At 39.3% G+C, this 19,681-nt stretch overlaps 4 protein-coding genes across 10 annotated transcripts in view; 2 read left to right on the forward strand and 2 right to left on the reverse strand.

The window, feature by feature from the left end:
• Nucleotides 1-671: 671 nt before the first annotated feature.
• On the forward strand, nt 672-4,699 carry LOC105386861. The gene is made up of 5 exons (XM_048627516.1): nt 672-807; nt 1,199-1,312; nt 1,844-1,933; nt 3,095-3,242; nt 4,332-4,699. The coding sequence occupies exons 1-5, from the start codon at nt 727-729 to the stop codon at nt 4,481-4,483; spliced, it is 585 nt and encodes a 194-aa protein (XP_048483473.1). The 5' UTR covers nt 672-726; the 3' UTR covers nt 4,484-4,699.
• A 109-nt stretch (nt 4,700-4,808) lies between these two features.
• LOC105386862 lies at nt 4,809-8,223 on the reverse strand. Of its 2 annotated transcripts, XM_038114177.2 has the most exons (5): nt 8,011-8,223; nt 7,514-7,726; nt 6,975-7,104; nt 5,148-5,303; nt 4,809-5,115 (listed from the first exon to the last, which is right to left on the reverse strand). In XM_038114177.2, the coding sequence occupies exons 1-5, from the start codon at nt 8,092-8,094 to the stop codon at nt 5,108-5,110; spliced, it is 591 nt and encodes a 196-aa protein (XP_037970105.2). In that variant the 5' UTR covers nt 8,095-8,223; the 3' UTR covers nt 4,809-5,107. The 2 variants fall into 2 exon arrangements, with proteins under 2 accessions (XP_037970105.2, XP_011555811.3); XM_011557509.3 differs by having other exon boundaries at nt 4,809-5,303; nt 8,011-8,222.
• An 818-nt stretch (nt 8,224-9,041) lies between these two features.
• On the forward strand, nt 9,042-12,626 carry LOC105396431. The gene is made up of 4 exons (XM_038114175.2): nt 9,042-9,189; nt 9,702-9,848; nt 11,405-11,534; nt 12,191-12,626. Exons 1-4 carry the CDS (start codon nt 9,064-9,066, stop codon nt 12,409-12,411), a joined length of 624 nt encoding a protein of 207 aa, XP_037970103.2. The 5' UTR covers nt 9,042-9,063; the 3' UTR covers nt 12,412-12,626.
• Nucleotides 12,627-15,024: 2,398 nt separating this feature from the next.
• LOC105386335 (rho GTPase-activating protein 4) overlaps nt 15,025-19,681 on the reverse strand; it is a 31,151-nt gene continuing 26,494 nt past the window's right edge. For 2 of the 6 annotated variants that reach the window (XM_048627229.1, XM_048627232.1), the window contains exons 19-21: nt 16,932-16,987; nt 15,823-15,936; nt 15,026-15,374 (exon numbers count right to left, since the gene is read on the reverse strand). In XM_048627229.1, coding sequence (XP_048483186.1) covers nt 15,071-15,374; nt 15,823-15,936; nt 16,932-16,987 — 474 coding nt within the window. In that variant the 3' untranslated portion in view covers nt 15,026-15,070. Of the gene's footprint in view, nt 15,375-15,822; nt 15,937-16,931; nt 16,988-19,681 lie in introns of all 6 variants that reach the window. The other 4 variants (XM_048627230.1, XM_048627231.1, XR_007267293.1 and 1 more) reach the window with 4 other exon arrangements.

The following is a 19,681-nucleotide window of genomic DNA, read 5'->3' on the forward strand; positions in this document are numbered from 1 at the left end:
TCAGACCAGCGATCCTAGATTTTGAAAGATGCAATACGTATTTTTTTATTTGCTGCTTCTTTTTAATAGGCAATACGTACATTATTATATTATCGACTACAGTAGTATGTATGTAAGTAAATAATTATTATGTAGGTAAGAATGTATTAATGGGTGTTTTTTTTTTTTTTTTTTTTTTTTTTTTTTTTTTTTTAATAAATGATTATCACTCCACAGACTTTATGTCCGTGCCTTTTGAAGAGTGGTAATTTTTATGAGATAGTTTTTAATTCTTTTATCTACTTTCTACTCGGTAAGGAAGTTTAGTTTATATATATTATCTTTTATATATATTTATTTTGTCTTTAGTTTATATATTCTTTCTTTTATATATATATTGTTCTTTTTCTCTTTTTTTTTTCACTGCTGGGGGAAAATCCACATGGACACCTGGGAAGAGGACCCATGTTACGATGAGCATCATATCCCTACCCAGACATCAACAAACGAGAAATCCCGACCACATTAGCAATAATAAACAACACTGATAGCTAAAGCAAAATTCCCAGGATATTATTAATGAGAGATATTCCACTATCAGTAGTAAAGCTTCCTGACTAACAGTGGCCTCGCTCTAACACACAACGTATCGTTTTATTAATATCATTAACAACAGAGAATACAAACACACAGTAAAGTTCTACAATTGACTTTTTTTAAATACTGGCCAGTGTTATTTGTTCTAAAATGAGAGTGCCGCGATTCCAAAGAGTATTTTGGTGTTTACACCTCCGCAGAGGTTGCATATTGCTGGTCTACCTGAATCTGGTAAGTTATTACTTTCATTATAATTTACTGCATAAATGAGATATTAATATTCACCTATGGTCGTACTCGTACGACATAGAGCCCCATAAAACTGCTATTGGCCTTCCTCATCCAGAAGTGAGGCCTTTATTATTGTCATCCAGCCACTTTACTTACTACCCAACCACTTTACTAGAGCTTCCATCTTCAAGATATTATGCTTTCTATTCGTGGTCTCGAGCTGGACGTGGGTAAGGACGCCAACAATAGAGTTTTGTGGCGCTTGAAAGAAGCCTCCGTGTAAAACAGGAATATTGTTGGCTAAGGAATCATCTCAGAATCTCAGACCCACTACACCTACACTAGAAACCCTTGACCCTATATCTAACCTATAGTCTTCAAACACCCGCAGTTAATATGCGCCATGGCAGTGCTAGCGTTCGGCTTCCTGGACTTCATGAAGACGTTCCTGCGGCTGTTCCTGCAGGACTGGTACACCGGACTGCACCGCGCCTTCCGCTCCAAGGTACAATAGAATAGAATAGAATAAATCTTTAGTCAAGAAAAAGAACTTATGATAAGTAGGTATTTACATACATTCCACAAAACCATGACTGTGGGTAAGGAGTCGCACTACATAACAAAATTACATAGCTTATTAGTACATATACCTAGCTTACATTAGGTATAAGTAGTTTAATATTAATAGGAACAATAAGTTTTAGATTTTGTTTATGATGTTTACGACACATACATACAGGTATAAAGGTAATTTTGATTCATTACATTATAGGCAATTAGGTACTTTGGATACTGTTTAAGAGGTAAGTTTTATACATGACTGAAAATTTAATTATATTTTTTTCAAGTCTAATATGAGCTGGAATTTCATTAATTAATCTAGGAACCTGTTTTTTTGCATTCTCCCGCCAAAGTAGTTATTTACCCTTGTAGTTGTAGTCTCGCATTCTTATGTTGTCAGATCCAGGAGATTTATTACTACTCATTAAATGAATGACGCACTTGGCTAGCAGTGACGGGGTTCCATCTCACACAGGTGCACGCGTACCTGGTGGCTCCCCTGCTGCTGGCGGATCTACTGCTGGAGCTGGCTATGGCTGTGGTCGCGCTGGTTGGGTTGCATAAGGTAGCTGATTTATTCTATTCTATTATCTGTGGGGGTGTAAGTACCTGCACCTGGCTCTCTCAGATGGAACCTTTGTGCATTGTGCATATTCTCAAGAACTTAACTCCTGTCCACTAAGAGTTGATAGTTGAGCAGATGAGCAGGTTTCCTTACGAGGTTTTCTTTCAACGTTAGAGTGATAGTACCTACTTGAAAATAAATTATAAATTCATAAAAGCTCATTTGATAGGATGTCACCAAGACTTTAACTTCAATGGAACATCATGCACTTCATGGTTGCACCTCTCATCTGCGAAACCACTACTCTACAAGCAATTTTGCGCATATATGCATAATGGTTCTACCGTTTTTGGCATAAGATTTATTTGCCTAATCTCGTATTGCATAGTAACGTTTGGTCAAAGTCTCGTTACGCCGAAAATCGTATGGCATAAATCTCGTTTAGTAAAAAGTTATTTCGCATAACATTGTTTAGCCTAATAGTGGTATGGCCAAATCTTGAATAGCCTAATAATGCTATGGCATAGGTTTATACAAAGTAATAATATTCGTTTGGCTTTAACTTTGACGGAGTGTCTCCCTACATAGCGCAAACTGGTGCCTTGTATTGTTTCCGCTGTTTGGAAAACGCTCCGCTCCGCTTCGCTGCGCTCCGCTTTGGTTTTGATGAACATGTGCACCTAACACGCTCCTCCTCGCTTTGCTCGTCGTCGCACCTATTTTTAGGTTTCGATCTCATGGGGTTTGTAATAATTATATTGGTCGTTAACTTTCGATTTTTTTATCATACAATATCGTGATTTTCGGGATGTAGGAGAAAAATACTACAATTTGTACATTTACTACATACTTAATATATTATTTATTAGGATAATATTAGGAGAAACAAGATTATACATAGGTATAGACGAACATAAATTTGAGCAAACGAAACTTAGGTGTTTAAAGATTGTGCCTAAAGAGTTTTAGACGAAACGAGCCTTATGCCACATAAGTCTTGGCAAATGGCAAAGTGATGGTTCGGCCAAAAAAGTTTAGACCATACGAGTTATGCGAAATGAGTTTTGGTCAATAAAGATTATGCGAGATGAGCGGAACCCATGCATAATATATTATACCTAATTACGAATAATTTGGACTAAACCTTTGATTTACGCCTAGATCTACCATTTCCAGAAACGTCTAGACCTGCTGAAGGTGACCCTCTACTTCAACGTGCTGATATCTGCCTTCATGTTCCTGTTCCGCATGTTCGACGTGGGCCACTACAGCTGGCGCGCCGAGCTGTTCGCAGCTGTCGTCTACGCGGGTGAGTCACTTACTTACTCCGCTGGCTCAGCGACCTGAAGTTTATCTTATCCTCAGATACAAGAAGTCGCCGGTCGCTGGTCGCTTTCCTGGCGCCACAGATAAGTTGGTGTATGCATGTGAGTTACCTCTTTTCTGCTGCAGTTACCTGCTTTACGCTCTACATTCGGAGTCCTTTCTACGATATCGATAAACTCGTTCGCCAATCACGTGGCCGTATTTATGGGCTTTATGGCGAATCGCGATATAGAGACGTCGATAACGGACCCTTGCAGTGGGGACTGATGGTGCTTCAGCGTCTAGACCTGCTGAAGGTGACCCTCTACTTCAACGTGCTGATATCCGCCTTCATGTTCCTGTTCCGCATGTTCGACGTGGGCCACTACAGCTGGCGCGCCGAGCTGTTCGCAGCTGTCGTCTATGCGGGTGAGTCACTTACTTACTTACTCCGCTGGCTGGTGAAGTGGATCTTAGCCTCATGTCTCTATCCTGCGCGTCGCTCTCCAGTCGTCTGCTTGTAGTGGGCGCATTTGTGTAAGTTACGTCTTCTTTTTTTGCTGCAGCTACCTGCTTTATGCTCTACATTTAGAGTGAGTTACTTGAACAAACTCCACTACATGGTTCCTTTGTCCGACATCGATAAACTCGTTCGCCAATCACGTTGCCCTATTTATAGCAAATTGCGATATAGAGACGTTTAGCTACGTCGATACCGGACCTTAGGACCACACACTTGACCGCGCACCGCTGCGGAAGGCGTATTATCATTGTATGCAAAAATTACAATTTATATAGAAAAAACGCTTACCCGCATAACGTATCGTTTAAAAAATTACTAAGTAGGTAAGTTAAAATCCACAATCCGCGCAGTGAAGCCCAGTTATAATATTCTAGTCTATGGGTGAGGCGATGCGTGTGTGAATCGCCTATGAGCACGTGGTATCCGGTCGAAGTAAAATAATCCATATTAGACAGTCAGAAAGAACCGACTAGTTATGGTAGTCGTACAAGTTACAAATATCTCGCCCGTCTGACTAAATAATAATATGTACCTACTAATGTACTTAAGTAGTTATTTAATATTTTTCAGCCTACAAATGCTACTACATTCTATGCATACGGAGCGTAGTAAAGAAATGGCTGGAGAGTGATAAAAAATCAGTGGACACGGCGTTGGAGAGTGGTCGAGAAGAGTTGGAGCTGGCTCTACCCACAGAAGAAGTCTCTGATGAAACCACTTAGTAACAGTTATCTGTGTCGTTCCCGCCAGCTGTTAGAAGGAGTTAGAGAGATGAAATGTAGGTATTTAAGATTAGGGCACTTGAACATTAGTCTTTTATATAGTATAGGATAAGGTCCTGTAAATATACTCAATGCAATGATTCAAACTACAGTACTGAATTGTACAAAAAATCATGACATGATTACAAGCCATTGTTATTACTTATTTGTCTCATAAATAAACAATGTAATAATATTAATAAATATTACTTTTCTAGCACTTACATAATCATAAGCATTTTATGTAGATAGGGGAAGGCCAGTAAAAAGAAACAAATTATTTAAGTACTTTTCTTAATTTAACACCTAAGTATTTTATTAACTTAAATTAGCATCCATTCATTTACACCGAGGTGGGCAGTTATTGCAATTATACCTTAAGTAAACCTACTTAAGTACCTAAACGGGGTAGAAATGATATTGTAAGCTAAAAGTGGTCTACTCCACTGAACATTATTGATGTTTTCATAACGATAAACATAAAACCTTAGTAAATTATACTCAAAAAAAATTGTTCACAAAACCCCCCTTACAATATCCATTTCCCAACCCCCTGCATCACCAACCCCTGGTCACTCCACTCCACTACTGCACAACCCAACCCCTGGTCACCATGTCTACTGCATCAGCGGTTCCTGCGCAGGCGCATACTGCGGCGGCGTGGGCACGTAGCTCGGCGACCTGGGCCCGGTCTCGGTCATCTCGTACACCTTGGGACGAGCCGCCTCCTCCATCTCCAGCGCAGTGCTCCGGATCACGAGCAGGAAGTAGAACATTAGACCTGGAAGATGGGAGAGCACTTGTAAGAGCTGGAATTCATAAAAGGTTTGCAAAACATCGGTCACAAAGGCGACAAAAGTTTTTCGCGGCCTCGAGAGCAACGGAAAACTTTTGTCAAGTCTTAACGTGCGCGTGTTTTGCGAAACAGCATTCAGTCGCCTCTGACATGAAGCGATCTTCCACCTTGCAACAAATCTTCCAAAGGCCTATTCAAACCGTAGAGTTATACGCTATCACCGTTTTAACGACACAGGTAACGGTTATGGCAAACGACTTGCTCCTTAATAGTTTTGTAGGTAGTTTAACTATTCCTACACTTTCCTACGCCATGCCTTCACCTCTACTCTATTTAAAATTGTACAATAAATTTATTAAACTATTCGTATACTGCAAGGGCGTACCTACCCAGGATTTCAGCTAGGGGGGGGGCAGCTCTTGAGATGATGGTCGGTCGGGTATATTGAAACAAAAATCATGAAAATTGTCTTTTATTAAGGTCAACTAGGCCAATTGCGTCTACGGGCCAAATTAATCTTTTCGATCCTATTTGAAAACGGCTTTATCAATGTTGAAAAATGCCATCTATGTAGTTACGGTGGCTTAAACTAAATACTTTACATGAACTGCAGACAGATGGTGTTGTAGTCAACATAATATTATCCAAGTATTCAGTCATTTTGTGATTTGCACATTTTTTTGAAAGTTTGGTACTGTGACAGGTGATTGAAAATGTGAATCTAAAGTTTTCTTTATCAATTGATTTTTATTCAGTAGGTATTCTAAACAATAGTCATTGGGCTACTTATACACAAATTTTCAATGAAATAGCTTTATTTGATGAATCAATGATGTTTTTTTTTATGTTTGATAAAAGTCTTGGGGTAAATGCGTTAGGCGTAATGGGGATATTGCGATTGTTGCAACGCATTGCCTCAAAACAGAAATCGTCAACCTTTTAATACATACATAATTATGCTCACGACTGTAGTCACCCGCTTTTCGCTGTAAATTTGTATCGCCGTTTTTTATTGAGTACAATGCACTAAAGTTGTCGGGTAAGTGTAAGTGTACAACCCGACTGTCATGACTGATGATCAATGATTATTTCAAGCTGCCCGAAGGCCTCTGACTAGGCTTAACAACTGCTGCCGAAGCAGCAACCGGGACCCACGGCTTAACGTGATTTTTTTCACGGAAAGCTTACTGAGCTTTATTGAATAGTTACATACTAAAAACACATTTGCCTCAAACCTGGAAAATGCGTTCAAAATCACGATTTTTTTTAATACACTAAATAAGAAACTTTTATAAGATTCCACCAAAGAAATCAATGCTTTAAATTTGTTAAGAAATAGTTGTTCAATAGTCGTTAGTTTCTTAAAGTAAATATCTCACTTTTACATTACATTTTTCATACCTTTGCTCCCATTATTCCGAAAACTTTTAGTGATCTAAAAATACAACGTAACCCCAGTTGACCTTAATTAGTTTGGTTAAGATACAAAACAAAATAGGTAGGTAGGTAAGAGTAGATAACACGTTTTTAATTCCGACTTGGCAGGAAAATTTACGTTTATTTTATTTTCTAGGGGGGGGCAGCTGCCCCCCCCTGCCCCTACCTGGGTACGCCCTTGGTATACTGTATATAAATAGTATACTATTCTGTACTGACCACAAGCCGAGAGCTGCCACAGCGTGACGAGCAGGCCGGTGAAGAGGAAGGAAACGATGACCACGGCCAGGTTGAACACCAGGTTCACGATCCCGACGATGAAGTAGTGCCGCATGTAGCGCGGCTTGTTCTGGAATGTTTGGCGATATGGTCATGGATGGTGTCATGGCTAATCCACTTAAAATATATGATACTTAGACACCTAGATAAATGTAATATTGTATTGATGTAAGTATATCCAAGACACGATGTCACGTTGAATCGATCATGTATGATTACCTACAGCTTGTAGCATTTCCACAGGTACTTAAGAAGGTACCTACTTATTGAACGATGCCCTTTTAGGCTTTATTGCCATTTCGAATATGGTGTCTGGCAAGCAATTAAGCGTTGCTAGGCCGAAGCTTTACACCAGTTCCATGGAAAGACCAAGAAATGAAGGAAACGCTCAGGGTAATATCCTAGTTTAGCAGTCTACTTACGAGTTTCTTTGTTCAATAGATTATGTTTATAAAGTTTACGCTTTGCATGAAGATTACCTTGTGAGCGCCAATGACCAGCAACAAACTAATAGTAAAGTAGAACAGGTATCCAGCCAGCTGAAGCCCGAGTGCGATGTACTGTCTCACAGCCTTGCTCTTCACGTCTGCCGAAGTGAGCCCCGGAGGCGGGTGGTCCTGGTTCTGAGCCACGTACTGGGCCACTTGGTAGATGAGGGTTGACGTGGACGCGAGGGAGAAGCCCGCGCTGATCTGTTATGGGCAGATTAGATAATTATGCAGGTATGGGGAATGTCTTCGCGTGTCGGCAGCAAACACTAGAGTTAAAGGATCACCTACATGGATTCAAGGCATAGACTAAAGAGTGCACATAACTTTAGGTAGCTAAGTAGGTACTACATTTTTCACATAAAGATTTAGCGTTAAGCATGAACCCACCCACTTTATTGCTGCAGACCAGTGTTTCAGGAAATGGTCCAAACTTTATTTAAATGAACCCTAGACGCATGAAAGTTCCTTCATAGGTAAGTACTAACCAGTGAATAATAGCCGATTATCAGTGCTCCAGTTCGTAATGGGCAGCAACAGCACTTATTAACACGAGGCAACTCACAACCCATGATTAATAAAAAATATTCACTCAAGAACTTTTATAAATTTATCAAATGAGGTACCTATCTCCTGAATTCTCCTGTTATACCAGGTAAACTGACTGAAAAACTATGTTTCGTCTGTCTGGCAGGATATTGTTATCAGGTTTAACATTGGCCAAGTTAATATCGATACATATCACTGATAAGGATAGCGCTTCGGAGAATTAATTTTATAGATTAGTTTTATTTAACTGGAACTGGATAACGGTTACTACTAACAACATAAAAATAACAAATGTTGTAATCTCGGTAGGTACCTAATTATAATGTATGTACTTACTTTAGTATAACTGATTTAGAGAGGTGAGTTTGAATTTTAGCTTTACAGCCTGTAGTTAACTACTTCAAAAAAAGCTCTACTCATAATAATTTATAATTTCAAGAGAGGACTCTAGGACTGTATTCATCCACCTGTAAGACAAGTAGATTTAAGCATTGGTCCTTTCGAATTATGCTAACAATAAAGTTAGTTTATTTACTTCTATTATACTACCAAATTCATAGAATATATACCCTCGTTTTGTCGCTGTTGTCCTCCACCCCCATCGCAATGATGAATTCAGTCTACTGCACTGACGCAAACGGACATGAGCTCGTGCGTACCTAGGCAAGGGAGTCTGATGGGGCATGGCATGGGGTCATGGTTGGGTCGCCTACATACCTACATAGAATAACGCGGACTCGGGGTCACCTACGAATAGCAGAAAAATAACTCCGTGATTTACGAGATCATCAGAATAAGGAGAAGCAGTACGTCGTTGACTGACACAACGACTTTGCTATTTTTTTCCAAAGTTTTGGCCAAGTCCATGCCAAGTCCAACAAAAACAAGGACTGACTGTAAAAACTTTAAATTAATTTTATTAAAACTTTAACTAAGGTTTTCTCAATAGATTGGGATGATGAGGGATGGATACTGGAAAAATACAGCAAGTAATGCATAGTACAAATACAAATACCAGGAGATGGACAAGACGTAACTTTTTGCCGATAATGCGCATAAAGAAGTGTTTCGGTCTCCAATTAAAAACAGCTGCTTTCTGTATCGGGTACTTTCAGATTGTAAGCGGTCAAGCACCTATCAACTAAGTAACTTAGATATATTCTTAGAAACATAGAATCTGGAAGCTGCAAGTCAAACTGGAAGTGAGCCTAAGTGTCTCGTTGGACGGTACAGGTATCTGTGGAAGAACCGAAGATCGACAAACAAACATCTTCAGTTAAGATATCAAACTTAGTCCTAGTCTCGTGGTGCTAGTGGTCTGGTACCTAGGTATGACTATGTTCGTCTAGCAGAGGCAGACCTTAGTCAGAGGGCTGTGGCAGTCCTTGTGAGAGGCCTATCTCTTCGACCATGGTCGAAGGCCTATCCATATCCATATTTCCGTTTATTAGCTGAAAACTAATTGTCAGTAACTGTAACGTAACGGCACCAATTTGTATATTATAATGGACAAGGACTCAATAATGGACCATACAAACTTATATTGTCTAAAATAAGAGTATGCATAGTGTTACGAAAATTACAACACCGTAGTTTCACAGCCTTAGTTACTTTATTTCTTTTATTTCAGTGTGGTGAAGTGACATCAGGAGTGCTGCTGCGCACTGGGGTAGACCCGCTCGGGCACCGGACCGCCTCGGGCGCACACACCTCTTACATCACGGGAATATTCTGGTTCTTCATACTTAACTTCATACTCATTGTTGGACTGCATACGGTATGTAGAGTAGTTGGATCCTTAGGTTACATAAGTAACGTACCTATACATAGGTACTTTGCTCACGACTGTAATCCCCGAAGCGGTAGTCAGAGAGAGGCTTGCAAGCGAGTAACGTTAATCAATAAATAATACCTAATAGGTACTCGTTACACTCCTTTCTACTTCCACTGGGTAACGTCGCTATTATTACATATTGTTTCTGTTTCTTCGATTGATTATTCTATATTTAATTAATAAAATCCTTCTGGATGACCGACCGAGAATCAACGCACAGGCCAAACCATGAACGGATCCTCCTGAAACGCGCAGGGATTGTTTCTTGTATAACTAAGGCACCGGTTACGAAACGATTTTCCAAAATTCTATCTTTCCTTTTTAATGATTCTTTAGGGAGAATGTGTTTTGTATTAAGTATATGTTACTGTAAAAGCCCGAACAACGATAAATCCTGGGATTTACCAGTAAATCCTAGGATTTACCAGTAAATCGTAGGATTTACCAACATGAGTTGGTAAATGTAAGGATTTGTGAAAATGGGTCATTTTTTTCGGGCTTTTACCATTACAATTTGGTAAATGCTAGGTTTTACCACTGACACCTAGTAAAAGTTGGTTTTGGGAATAAAACAAAGATATTTATGTGTATAGTAATAGATGCGAATTATCATTGCATGCTGGATTATAGGAAAATAACTTTATTTTCACTCATTCACTGAACGATAATTTAAACACGGAAACCGGAAGTAAAATAATTTTCACGTATTATTATTGTTGACGTCGAGTAAAGTAGATTGCAATAATAAATATTTCTTAAGTTCGGTTAGTTATAAGTTATCATCATCATCACGACTCATTACGTCCCCATCTGCTGGGGCACGGGTCTCCTTCCAATGAAGGAAGGATTTCGATCTAGTCCACCACGCTGGCCAAGTGCGGGTTGGTGGACCCCAACACAAGCAAGCTTTTGCTGAGCGAGTTGTCGGGTAAGTGGGCAACCCGACTGTCAGACGTTTTCAAGCCGCCCGAAGGCCTCTGACTAGGCTTAACGACTGCTGCCGAAGCAGCAACCGGGACCCACGGCTTAACGTGCCGTCCGAAGCACGAAAGCATCCAGAAAAGAACCACTTGAAATCGGTCACCCATCCAATGGCTGACCATGCTGGTTGTTGCTAAACCTCAGTGATCAGTTACGATCACTGAAGCGGACTACGGAGGTTATAAGTTATAACCTGGCTTTTTCAACATTTACCGTGCCTTAATGTAAATCCTAAGATTTACCAAGTGAATAGTGGTAAAAGTGCGAATCGCAAAATCTTTCGGGCTTTTACCATTAAGAGTTGGTAAATCTTAGGTTTTACGCGTAAATCTTAGGATTTACCGTTGTTCGGGCTTTTACAGTAACATATACATAAGGTAGTTAGTTATATTGAGGTCAATATGGTCTAGTAAGTATTTCAGTCGGTTTCGCTGCTGCAATCTGCCATGTATTAAGTATGATAAATATCCATCGTTGGGCCGGTCTGTACGCAGCTATTACAAAGTCAACACATACAGGAGATGTTGCTGCTACTGCGAGTCTACTACGTGGTGCAACTGGCGCATGTGGTGCTGGGCTCGCTGCTGGCACTCGTCCTACTGTCGCTGGTCAACTTCGTGCTCGGGATTATGATGTGTCTTACTCTTTGTAAGTTGCCTTTTACCATGGAAGTAGAAAAAAAGACGGAAGGAATCTCGCTAACTAAAAATTGAAGCACCCAAAGTATGTAAGTAGATTTCATTGTTGCGACGAGCCCGACACACACACATTCACACTCAAAGTAAGTCTGTCTGCCGCCGCGCGCCAATCACGTCGCACCTACGCACCCACACACTCTCATGTCACCGCCATTGCTGTGCTTCATTTTTTAGTTTGCGATATCCCTTCCGACTTTTTTTCTACTTACATGGCTTTTACATTATTTTCTGTGTAGAGGGTAGAGGATCTCTTCGTTTCAATAAGCAATAATTCAAATATGATTATTGTGTAAGTAGAGTATGACTGGATACCTGGACTGACGACCTTAGACAGGTGGCCAGTCGTGGCTGGATGAGGATGGCCGAGGACAGAGTGTTGTAGCGCTGCTTGGGAGAGGCGTATGTCCAACAGTAGACAACTACGCGGGCAGATAATGATGATGATGAATCATCAGATGAAGGTGGTTTGAATTATTAGTGTACGAGCAGCAAGAGACCCTTTTACAAGCGCCTTTTTAACTTTCCTGTTGAATGTTATAACTAATTTACTAAATTACGCTATAATCACGAACAACAATTTCCTTATACCCCGTTAATTATTTTCAGTAATCCTGTTTTTCTACGTGGTAGTAATACGAAGCACGTGCTTACATCTGGAGCAGAAGAAGCAGCAGATGAAAGCGAGACAAGAGACGAGAGACAGAGACAACCCGAGGAGACCACAGACTTCCAAAGACTCTGCCGGCAGCCAGCAGTCCCGGGGCAGCCAACAATCCCGGGCCAGCCATAGCTCTGAGTCGCGAGCACCACTTTCGATCCTCCGTTAACGTTGCGTATCGTCATCTGTCACTGTCAAAATGTAAGGCAAAGTTAGTTCCAAAAGTGACATTTGTTTTTTCCATATGTTAGGTGGAATTTCAGCAAACGCTAAACGTATTTATTAGCCTGTCATACATCTGTCAGTTAATACAAAATGTATTTATAATTTGATTTAAATACGTTTAGCGTTTGGTAAAAGTGACCCTTCGTGTAGATTCGAAAATAGTATCGAATCCTATGCTCGCAGCACTGTTCAACCGACCTCGGGAAAACCTGATTCTAAATACATTAGTGTTATGTATACGGTAATTTCGGATGTGAATCGAGCCGCGAGCACAGGATTCGAAACCTCCGTTTACGTTGCGTATCGTCATATGTCACTCAAAATGTAAGGCAAAGGCAAATTTGTTAGTTCCAAAAGTGGCATTTGTTGTTTCCATATGTTTGTGTAGATTCGAAAATAGTATCGAATCCTGTGCTCGCGGCTCAGTGCAACATTCGTAGCGAATATGGCACTCTCTAGACTACATTCTATTAGGTCAGTTAGCAATAAAATAAACAAAAATATTATAATACTGATTTATTTTTGAGTTCTCGGTATGTATTTGAATTATAATATACTATGTAAAAAGTATTACAAGACTACAAGTTGGGTAGACTGATAATATTTAAACATGCTTCTGGAAGCTGGTTAACATTGTTTAAGCTTGACTTCGGCCTTTTGATAAAGTATAAACAAACGGTAACACATACGTTCTTCTAGTATTTAAATGTCACGTTTCACATACATACTTTTTTCATTTATTTAGAAATATACTCATCAAAACTCAGCTTTCCATGTAGAATCGAAATAGTTCCTGAGTGTACATAGATACACATGTCGAAAATATTTATACTTATTTATTGTGGAATAAGTATTTGCATACACATGTATCGTTTACCTTTTATGAGTTTAGACACTTACAACATTATAGCACATAGATTGATACACCTTACTTAGATATCATAAAATAATAAATTATAAAAATAACAATTTTCATTGTCCATTGATCGTTACGAAGGCGCGGGCCTCGGTGTTTTGTGAATTGATTGTGACTAATAAATAATAAATTATACGACATTTGAGCACATATTCATAAAAAAACCGGCCAAGTGCGAGTCGGGCTCGCGCACAAAGGGTTCCGTAGCAGCAAAATTACAGTTAAATCAACCTATCTCAAAAACTATAAGAGATACTTTGATCAAACCAAAAATCGTTGAAAGAGTTAATTAGCATGCATCACCTCTATTTTTTTTAGAATTTTATACCCCGTAGTTATAAAAATAGAGGGGGGGGGGACATACTTTTTACGACTTTGAGAGCTGATATCTCAAAAACCGTTCACTTTAAGAAAAATGTTTTTTAGAAAACTTTATATCATTTTAAAAGACCTTTCCATTGATACCCCACACGGGTATGTACATCGAAAAAAAAAATTTCATCCCTCAGTTACATGTATGGGGGGCCCCACCCCCAATTCTTTTTTTTACTATTTAGTGTCATATTTTTGTAGCGGTTCATACAACACATATTCCCATCAAATTTCATCACTGTAGTACTTATAGTTTCCGAGTAAATCGGCTGTGACAGACGGACAGACGGACAGACGGACAGACGGACATGACGAAACTATAAGGGTTCCGTTTTTGCCATTTTGGCTACGGAACCCTAAAAAACGATTACAGACACTTACTGCTACCTTATGATTGGATAATTGGTAGAGAACACTGATTGCGATTGGTCAAAGGCCGTGGTAAACACAGCACTTGTTATGCTGGTCCAATCATAGTGCAGATGGCAGTGGCTGAAATATTGCCACCTTATTTTGAACTCTGTGCCATGACAGTTATGGTGCAATTCTATCTTTTACGCCTTATTTTAAATGACTTCACCCGTGAACTATCCGATCAGTAAGTAGCAGCTAAATGCTACATCAAGAATAGGGAGTCGTTCCTTTTTGATTACACCAGCCTAGTAGGTAAGTACCTAAGGAATTTAATTTAAATGTAAAAACTATCCATAAATATGTTTGTGCATGGTCAATGTTTATCTATGCTGGTGAAAACAAAAAGGGAGATAAATGCACCTTACATTAATGCAAACTTAAAGCACCTATTTGTGTAAGAAATTATCGTTGAATAACATAATTGTGATCGTGTAGTTTCTATAAAATATACATAATATAAGTAAGTAATATAAAAACAGTACCGAGACCACGCCCACCGTTAAATGCTAAATCTATTCGATTACAAGTCACTAACCTAGTCATAATATGGTCACCATACAAGAATAAAATATGATTAAGAGTGTTACTACAAAAATATACTGAGGAAATCGTCCCTTGCACGTCATTTATATATAGCACCTCTTTACTGTCATTCGTAGTCACTTATACACAACGCAGTTAAGTCTTTTATCCTACTCGCACTCCCACAAATCAAATCTCAAGCCTTTTCTTCCCGTCTCCCTCCAGCCAACAAAAAACTCTTCATCTCATCACCAAAGAGGCTATAACTCGCGGAACACCTCAACGTTTTTAACCACCAAAAAGGTTCTCTACACAACCTCTCTCATTTCAGCCTTTTTTGTGGCCACGAAATAGGTTGTAAACACATCTTTTGACCTCTTTACGCGCTGTCATCTCGCTTCGGCACCCTCGGCGGGGTGCTAGCCGGCGACGCATGTTGCGGGTGCGGCGTCGGCCTCCTCAGTAGGGCTGGCTTGGCGGCTAGAGCTGGCTTCAGGGAGCCTCCGGTCAGGGTCAGGTCTGCGAACTTGGCGGCGACTCGCGCGGTGTTCCTGGCGGGCACGGGGCTCTCTGCGCCGGTGGCGGCGGCGGCGGCGGGGGCGGCGGCCTCTTCGGGCTTAGGGGCTTCTTCTTCTTCCGCCGGTGGAGGCTCCTCGGCGCCGCTCTCGCCGGATGATGATTGACTGTGGATGAGAGCATAGATTTTATTACCTAATAGTAACAAAATATGTAGTGAAAGATTGTTTTTTCTTACGATCAGATGGACACGAATAACGTGGCGTTCTAGGTATATGTAGGATATGTTTATTTAGCAGCAGCTCGTGACAGAACTAACATATGAATTGATGATAATTACGTAATAGGTAGCCAACTTTCTTCTTGCTCGTGTATTGTATATCGTGTCTTCGCCGCGCTGGTTTAGTTTTAAGCCCACGCTACGCAAATTTCGGCGTAGGTACCTACGCGCGGCGCGCGTCTAGATAAGAGAGCAGTTTGTCTACTGGGATCGCAGCCTCTTCATCGTTCGCCCGGCCAGCGGTATACATAAAACAGCTCCACTACGATCATCCGCTTTATGCACTTAAGTCACTAGAAGCTGGCTAGCCAGTGTCTCAGTATGAAGCTACGTACTTGGCCCGGGGTCGTTTCTTGAGCGTGTCCCGGTTGTGCAGGAAGGTGTCGGCGGGGTCGCGCGCCGGCAGGTCCAGCACCAGGTCAGGGGTGCACTCCGCTAGTCGCCGGCTGCTGGAGGGTACGGGAAGGTTAAGGACAAGGAAGATGAAAGGAAGGGTAAGTATAGTCCATCTACATATACCTACCTAGTCATGAAAATAAAGAGTGCTATTACAACGTTTGCCTTGACGTTTTAACATGGTCATAAAAATAATTACCGAAGGATAATTTCTATTGAGCAGCTATGTGCTTAAGTACCTAAAGGTAATACATCGATTTTCCGTTTTCATGACTTTGTAGATGGACTGCACTTATGTAGGTATGTACGTATTTATTGATCTGTGACAGTTTTACCCGGAAATCCTAATGCTATTTGGATATTACAGTAGTAGGTACTTATACAGTTCAACTCACGTAAGTTGACCACGATGAACGCTGGTCAGTGTTAATCGGCTTAGCCATTAAGCTATGAACGTATTATGCATAATGGTAGGTAAGTAATGTTTAGTTATTAATTTGTTACTGACACTTATTGTTTACTCAGCATTAGTTCGCTTCAATTTAAATTTAAAGGCAAGCGTACATAACATTGACACAGGCTCATACAAAAGAGAAGATAAAGACAACTCCTACTTACCTACCCAACGCTTTATAAAATGAATTTAATTTTCTGCAGGGTGTGGGTTTTAAATTACATGATGATAAAAATACAATGAATTGTGGATTTGGATACATTCAAGTGCTTTCTGTGCTGTGCAAATAGGTAATAAATAGATTTGTGAATACTTTTTTTGCAATATAATTCTCCCTTTTGTCTGTACGCTACTAGTTACCTATTACTCAAACTATAATAATAAGCCTTAGACAATATCTCTGTAATAAGCTCATGACTTAGTTATGTCAGACCTTAAATTTCCAATCATTTTCAAATACGTAGGTATATTTATGTAGATTCCATTGGATGATACAATCTCGCTACAACGCTGAAGGAACTTCATAAAAAAGTCCATCAGTACTTCTCTCGTATACGATGTAAATGTAAAATGTGCAGACATGAATTCACTTACCTAGGCCCACTGCCGGAATCCGCGGCGGGGGCGGCGGCGTCGGGCGCGGGCGCCACCTACACACACACAGGTAGACAGGGCTGAGACGACACACACATTGACACCACTCACCATACGAGTTGAGGTGTGGAAACTTTTTGGAAGTGCAAGGAGTAGTGAAATCTTCTTGTGAAGAAAGAGGTTGTGATCTAATAAGGTGGGGTTTGTGATTTCAATGAGTGAGTTTTGATTAATTTTGAGCGATTAAATTAAAAAGTGATTTAAGAAGTGACCATTTATTGAAGGATTAATTATTTTAATGTTTAAATATGTTATAAATTTCCCGACAGCCGAAAGCCCCACAACACATTCACAGTTAAAGCATACAAATGAAAAGTAAAAGAAGCACAAAAGCCAAATAAAACTACATAATATTCGTTAAAACTTACGTTTAATTAGTTGTCTCGTCAACATAAACTAATGAGCTTTTTAAAGCTTTCTAGGAGTAATAAAAAGTAAAAAATAAATGCAGTCTTTCTTAAAACATAAACTATTTGAAAGTAAGTCTTAACTAAATACATGATTGTATGAAACATCAATATAATATTTGTGATTGTATTGATAATTATTGTTTTTTGAAATGTGCTGATGAAATTCTACAAAATGTTTGGTTCTACTTAATAATGTCTACAATGAAACTATATAATTATCAGTCGAAGCATAAAAATACTCAGCCAAAGATAAAGCAGAAATACGTTCGTTTATGACGATGAATCTCTTTCCTTCAAAGATGCAGCGGTAAAAGAATATAGTTTATATCTCTCAATTGTTATTTATATTCAGATTTAGGAACCAATCATACTTTACATCAATTCTGCTTTATTCTTTAGCAACAAAAATACACAAAAGCCACCAACAGACCACAAACATAAACACAACATAATAAAAACATGCAATGAACACAATGACAAAACAGCACAAATGTACATAAACTAAATAATAATTATAAACAATTTTGCGCCTAAATGAGGCTGAGTAATATCACAATAAGAATTTTAAAATAACTAAAATTACCAAAACTGTTAGCACCCTCGCATGCAGTGGTGGCTTCGATAAACACAAGTACAACAATACTAAACTAATAAATTACTTCTTCAATAAACCGGTACAACATTGGTATACCCATTCCATGTTTGATCTCATTTAAAAATCACCGCAGTGATAGTGTAACAAAACCTTCGCAAAAGCTAAGCAATCTTATGCCACGTTTATTTGTAAGTATTTGGGTAAAAGTCTATCCAATGTTTCTTATTTAATTTGGCAAGTCGGTTTTTATTTATTATTTGAAAAGGTTTTATTGGACCGAATCGGCGGCAATCAGTGGTTGACCAATAGCGACGCCGCTTTGTCAAGCTCGCTTCTGATTGGTCACTAACTTATGAACACCACTCTATCACAGTTTATTTAATCTCAAACACGAGTATCCATTCGATAGACTCGGAACAATAGAACATGAAAAGACGATTCGATGATGATAATAATAGTTTACAATCATCAAATCAATCACTCTTTAAATGTGAGTGGATGAATATCAAACTGCCATATGTCACGTCCACGCAAAATTTGGGAAATGGAGGTTTTTGTTTTCTCTATTATTTAACGGTCATAGAACTTGCCCCGTGATTTAATCAGTTGACTTGTAACCTTAAGAATGTATTTTAATAAACAAATCCATTATAACACTCATAGAAAGGCGTAAAAGTTAATAAACAGTTTGGACTTAAAGCAGTTTGATATGCCCATACAAGACTTATGCTGTTTTGATATGAGTTATAAGGACTTATAGTTGTTTGAAAAATACTAATATCATGGGCCGGACTCAGTAAGACTAATATAGTCTATATTCTAATAAATACAATGAAGTTAATCAACCAAAATTTATTGGTAGAAAAGTACCTACCTACCGTATTATATTCTACCCGATACGGCGCCGTGTTTACTACGAAAATGCTTTGTGATTGACACGTGGGTTGGAAAATAAGGGGTTTTAAACTTACTTTGCCATAGTTTTCTGTCGTTTTTTTGCTACAGTCTTCAATCTGTTCCTTTTCCGAGCTTTATCAGGGTCCACAATCACAATTTCCTCAACATTTTCATTCATATTCGTTATAAAACACTGGAAGCACACACCACAGCCTCGAAATTCTCACCAAGACTGACGCCATGTTGAAAAAATTACGCTTTGTGATTGGCCGGAATGGACTTGTGAAAATTTGTAATGCGAAACGGTTAGACTTAAAAGGATTTGAAAAAAACTTACTTTTTTAACGGCATTTTTCTCATGGATCCCTTGCACTTATTGTAACTTGAAGGGCATAGGCAAACTGACATTTTAACGGAGAACACGACCAAATCAAAAAGTCAATTTTTCGGGTAGGTGGACATATGGCAGTTTGATATTCATCCACTCATGTAGCCTTTACGTTACTTTACTGAGAGAAGAAATTAGATAGATTTTCTGCAAAAATAAGGAATAATTGAGTTGATATCCTTTTGGTCGTCAGTAAAAGACTCTGCTAAGCTACTTTGCGTATTGTTATTGCATGAAAAATCGTGTGTCTAGAACTTTCCACTTGAAAGTATAGCTCTCAATAAAGTTCCGTATTAGGTTTAAGGAGCGGCCACACAGAGGCGAAAGTTGGCAACTTCGGCTTTGACTTTCCAACTCTGTGTGGCCTCCCCTGTGTCGTGCAGGTGACTCGAATATGAGT

This window comes from Plutella xylostella, chromosome 18 (genome assembly GCF_932276165.1).
Source record: "Plutella xylostella chromosome 18, ilPluXylo3.1, whole genome shotgun sequence".
Lineage (NCBI taxonomy): Eukaryota > Metazoa > Arthropoda > Insecta > Lepidoptera > Plutellidae > Plutella > Plutella xylostella.

What these genes read in the sequence shown, in the direction of transcription:
- LOC105386862 (XM_038114177.2), bottom strand. Translation starts at nt 8,094, where the DNA reads ATGGGTTGTGAGTTGCCTCGTGTTAATAAGTGCTGTTGCTGCCCATTA. An exon ending in TAATCGGCTATTATTCACTG is followed by an intron (nt 7,727 to 8,010) that starts GTTAGTACTTAC and finishes TGCCCATAACAG; the next exon opens with ATCAGCGCGGGCTTCTCCCT. An exon ending in GTGGCAGCTCTCGGCTTGTG is followed by an intron (nt 5,304 to 6,974) that starts GTCAGTACAGAA and finishes CCCATCTTCCAG; the next exon opens with GTCTAATGTTCTACTTCCTG.
- LOC105386861 (XM_048627516.1), top strand. Translation starts at nt 727, where the DNA reads ATGAGAGTGCCGCGATTCCAAAGAGTATTTTGGTGTTTACACCTCCGC. An exon ending in TGCTGGTCTACCTGAATCTG is followed by an intron (nt 808 to 1,198) that starts GTAAGTTATTAC and finishes AAACACCCGCAG; the next exon opens with TTAATATGCGCCATGGCAGT. An exon ending in CGCTGGTTGGGTTGCATAAG is followed by an intron (nt 1,934 to 3,094) that starts GTAGCTGATTTA and finishes ATTTACGCCTAG; the next exon opens with ATCTACCATTTCCAGAAACG.
- LOC105396431 (XM_038114175.2), top strand. Translation starts at nt 9,064, where the DNA reads ATGCATAGTACAAATACAAATACCAGGAGATGGACAAGACGTAACTTT. An exon ending in TCATTGTTGGACTGCATACG is followed by an intron (nt 9,849 to 11,404) that starts GTATGTAGAGTA and finishes CAACACATACAG; the next exon opens with GAGATGTTGCTGCTACTGCG. An exon ending in TATGATGTGTCTTACTCTTT is followed by an intron (nt 11,535 to 12,190) that starts GTAAGTTGCCTT and finishes AATTATTTTCAG; the next exon opens with TAATCCTGTTTTTCTACGTG.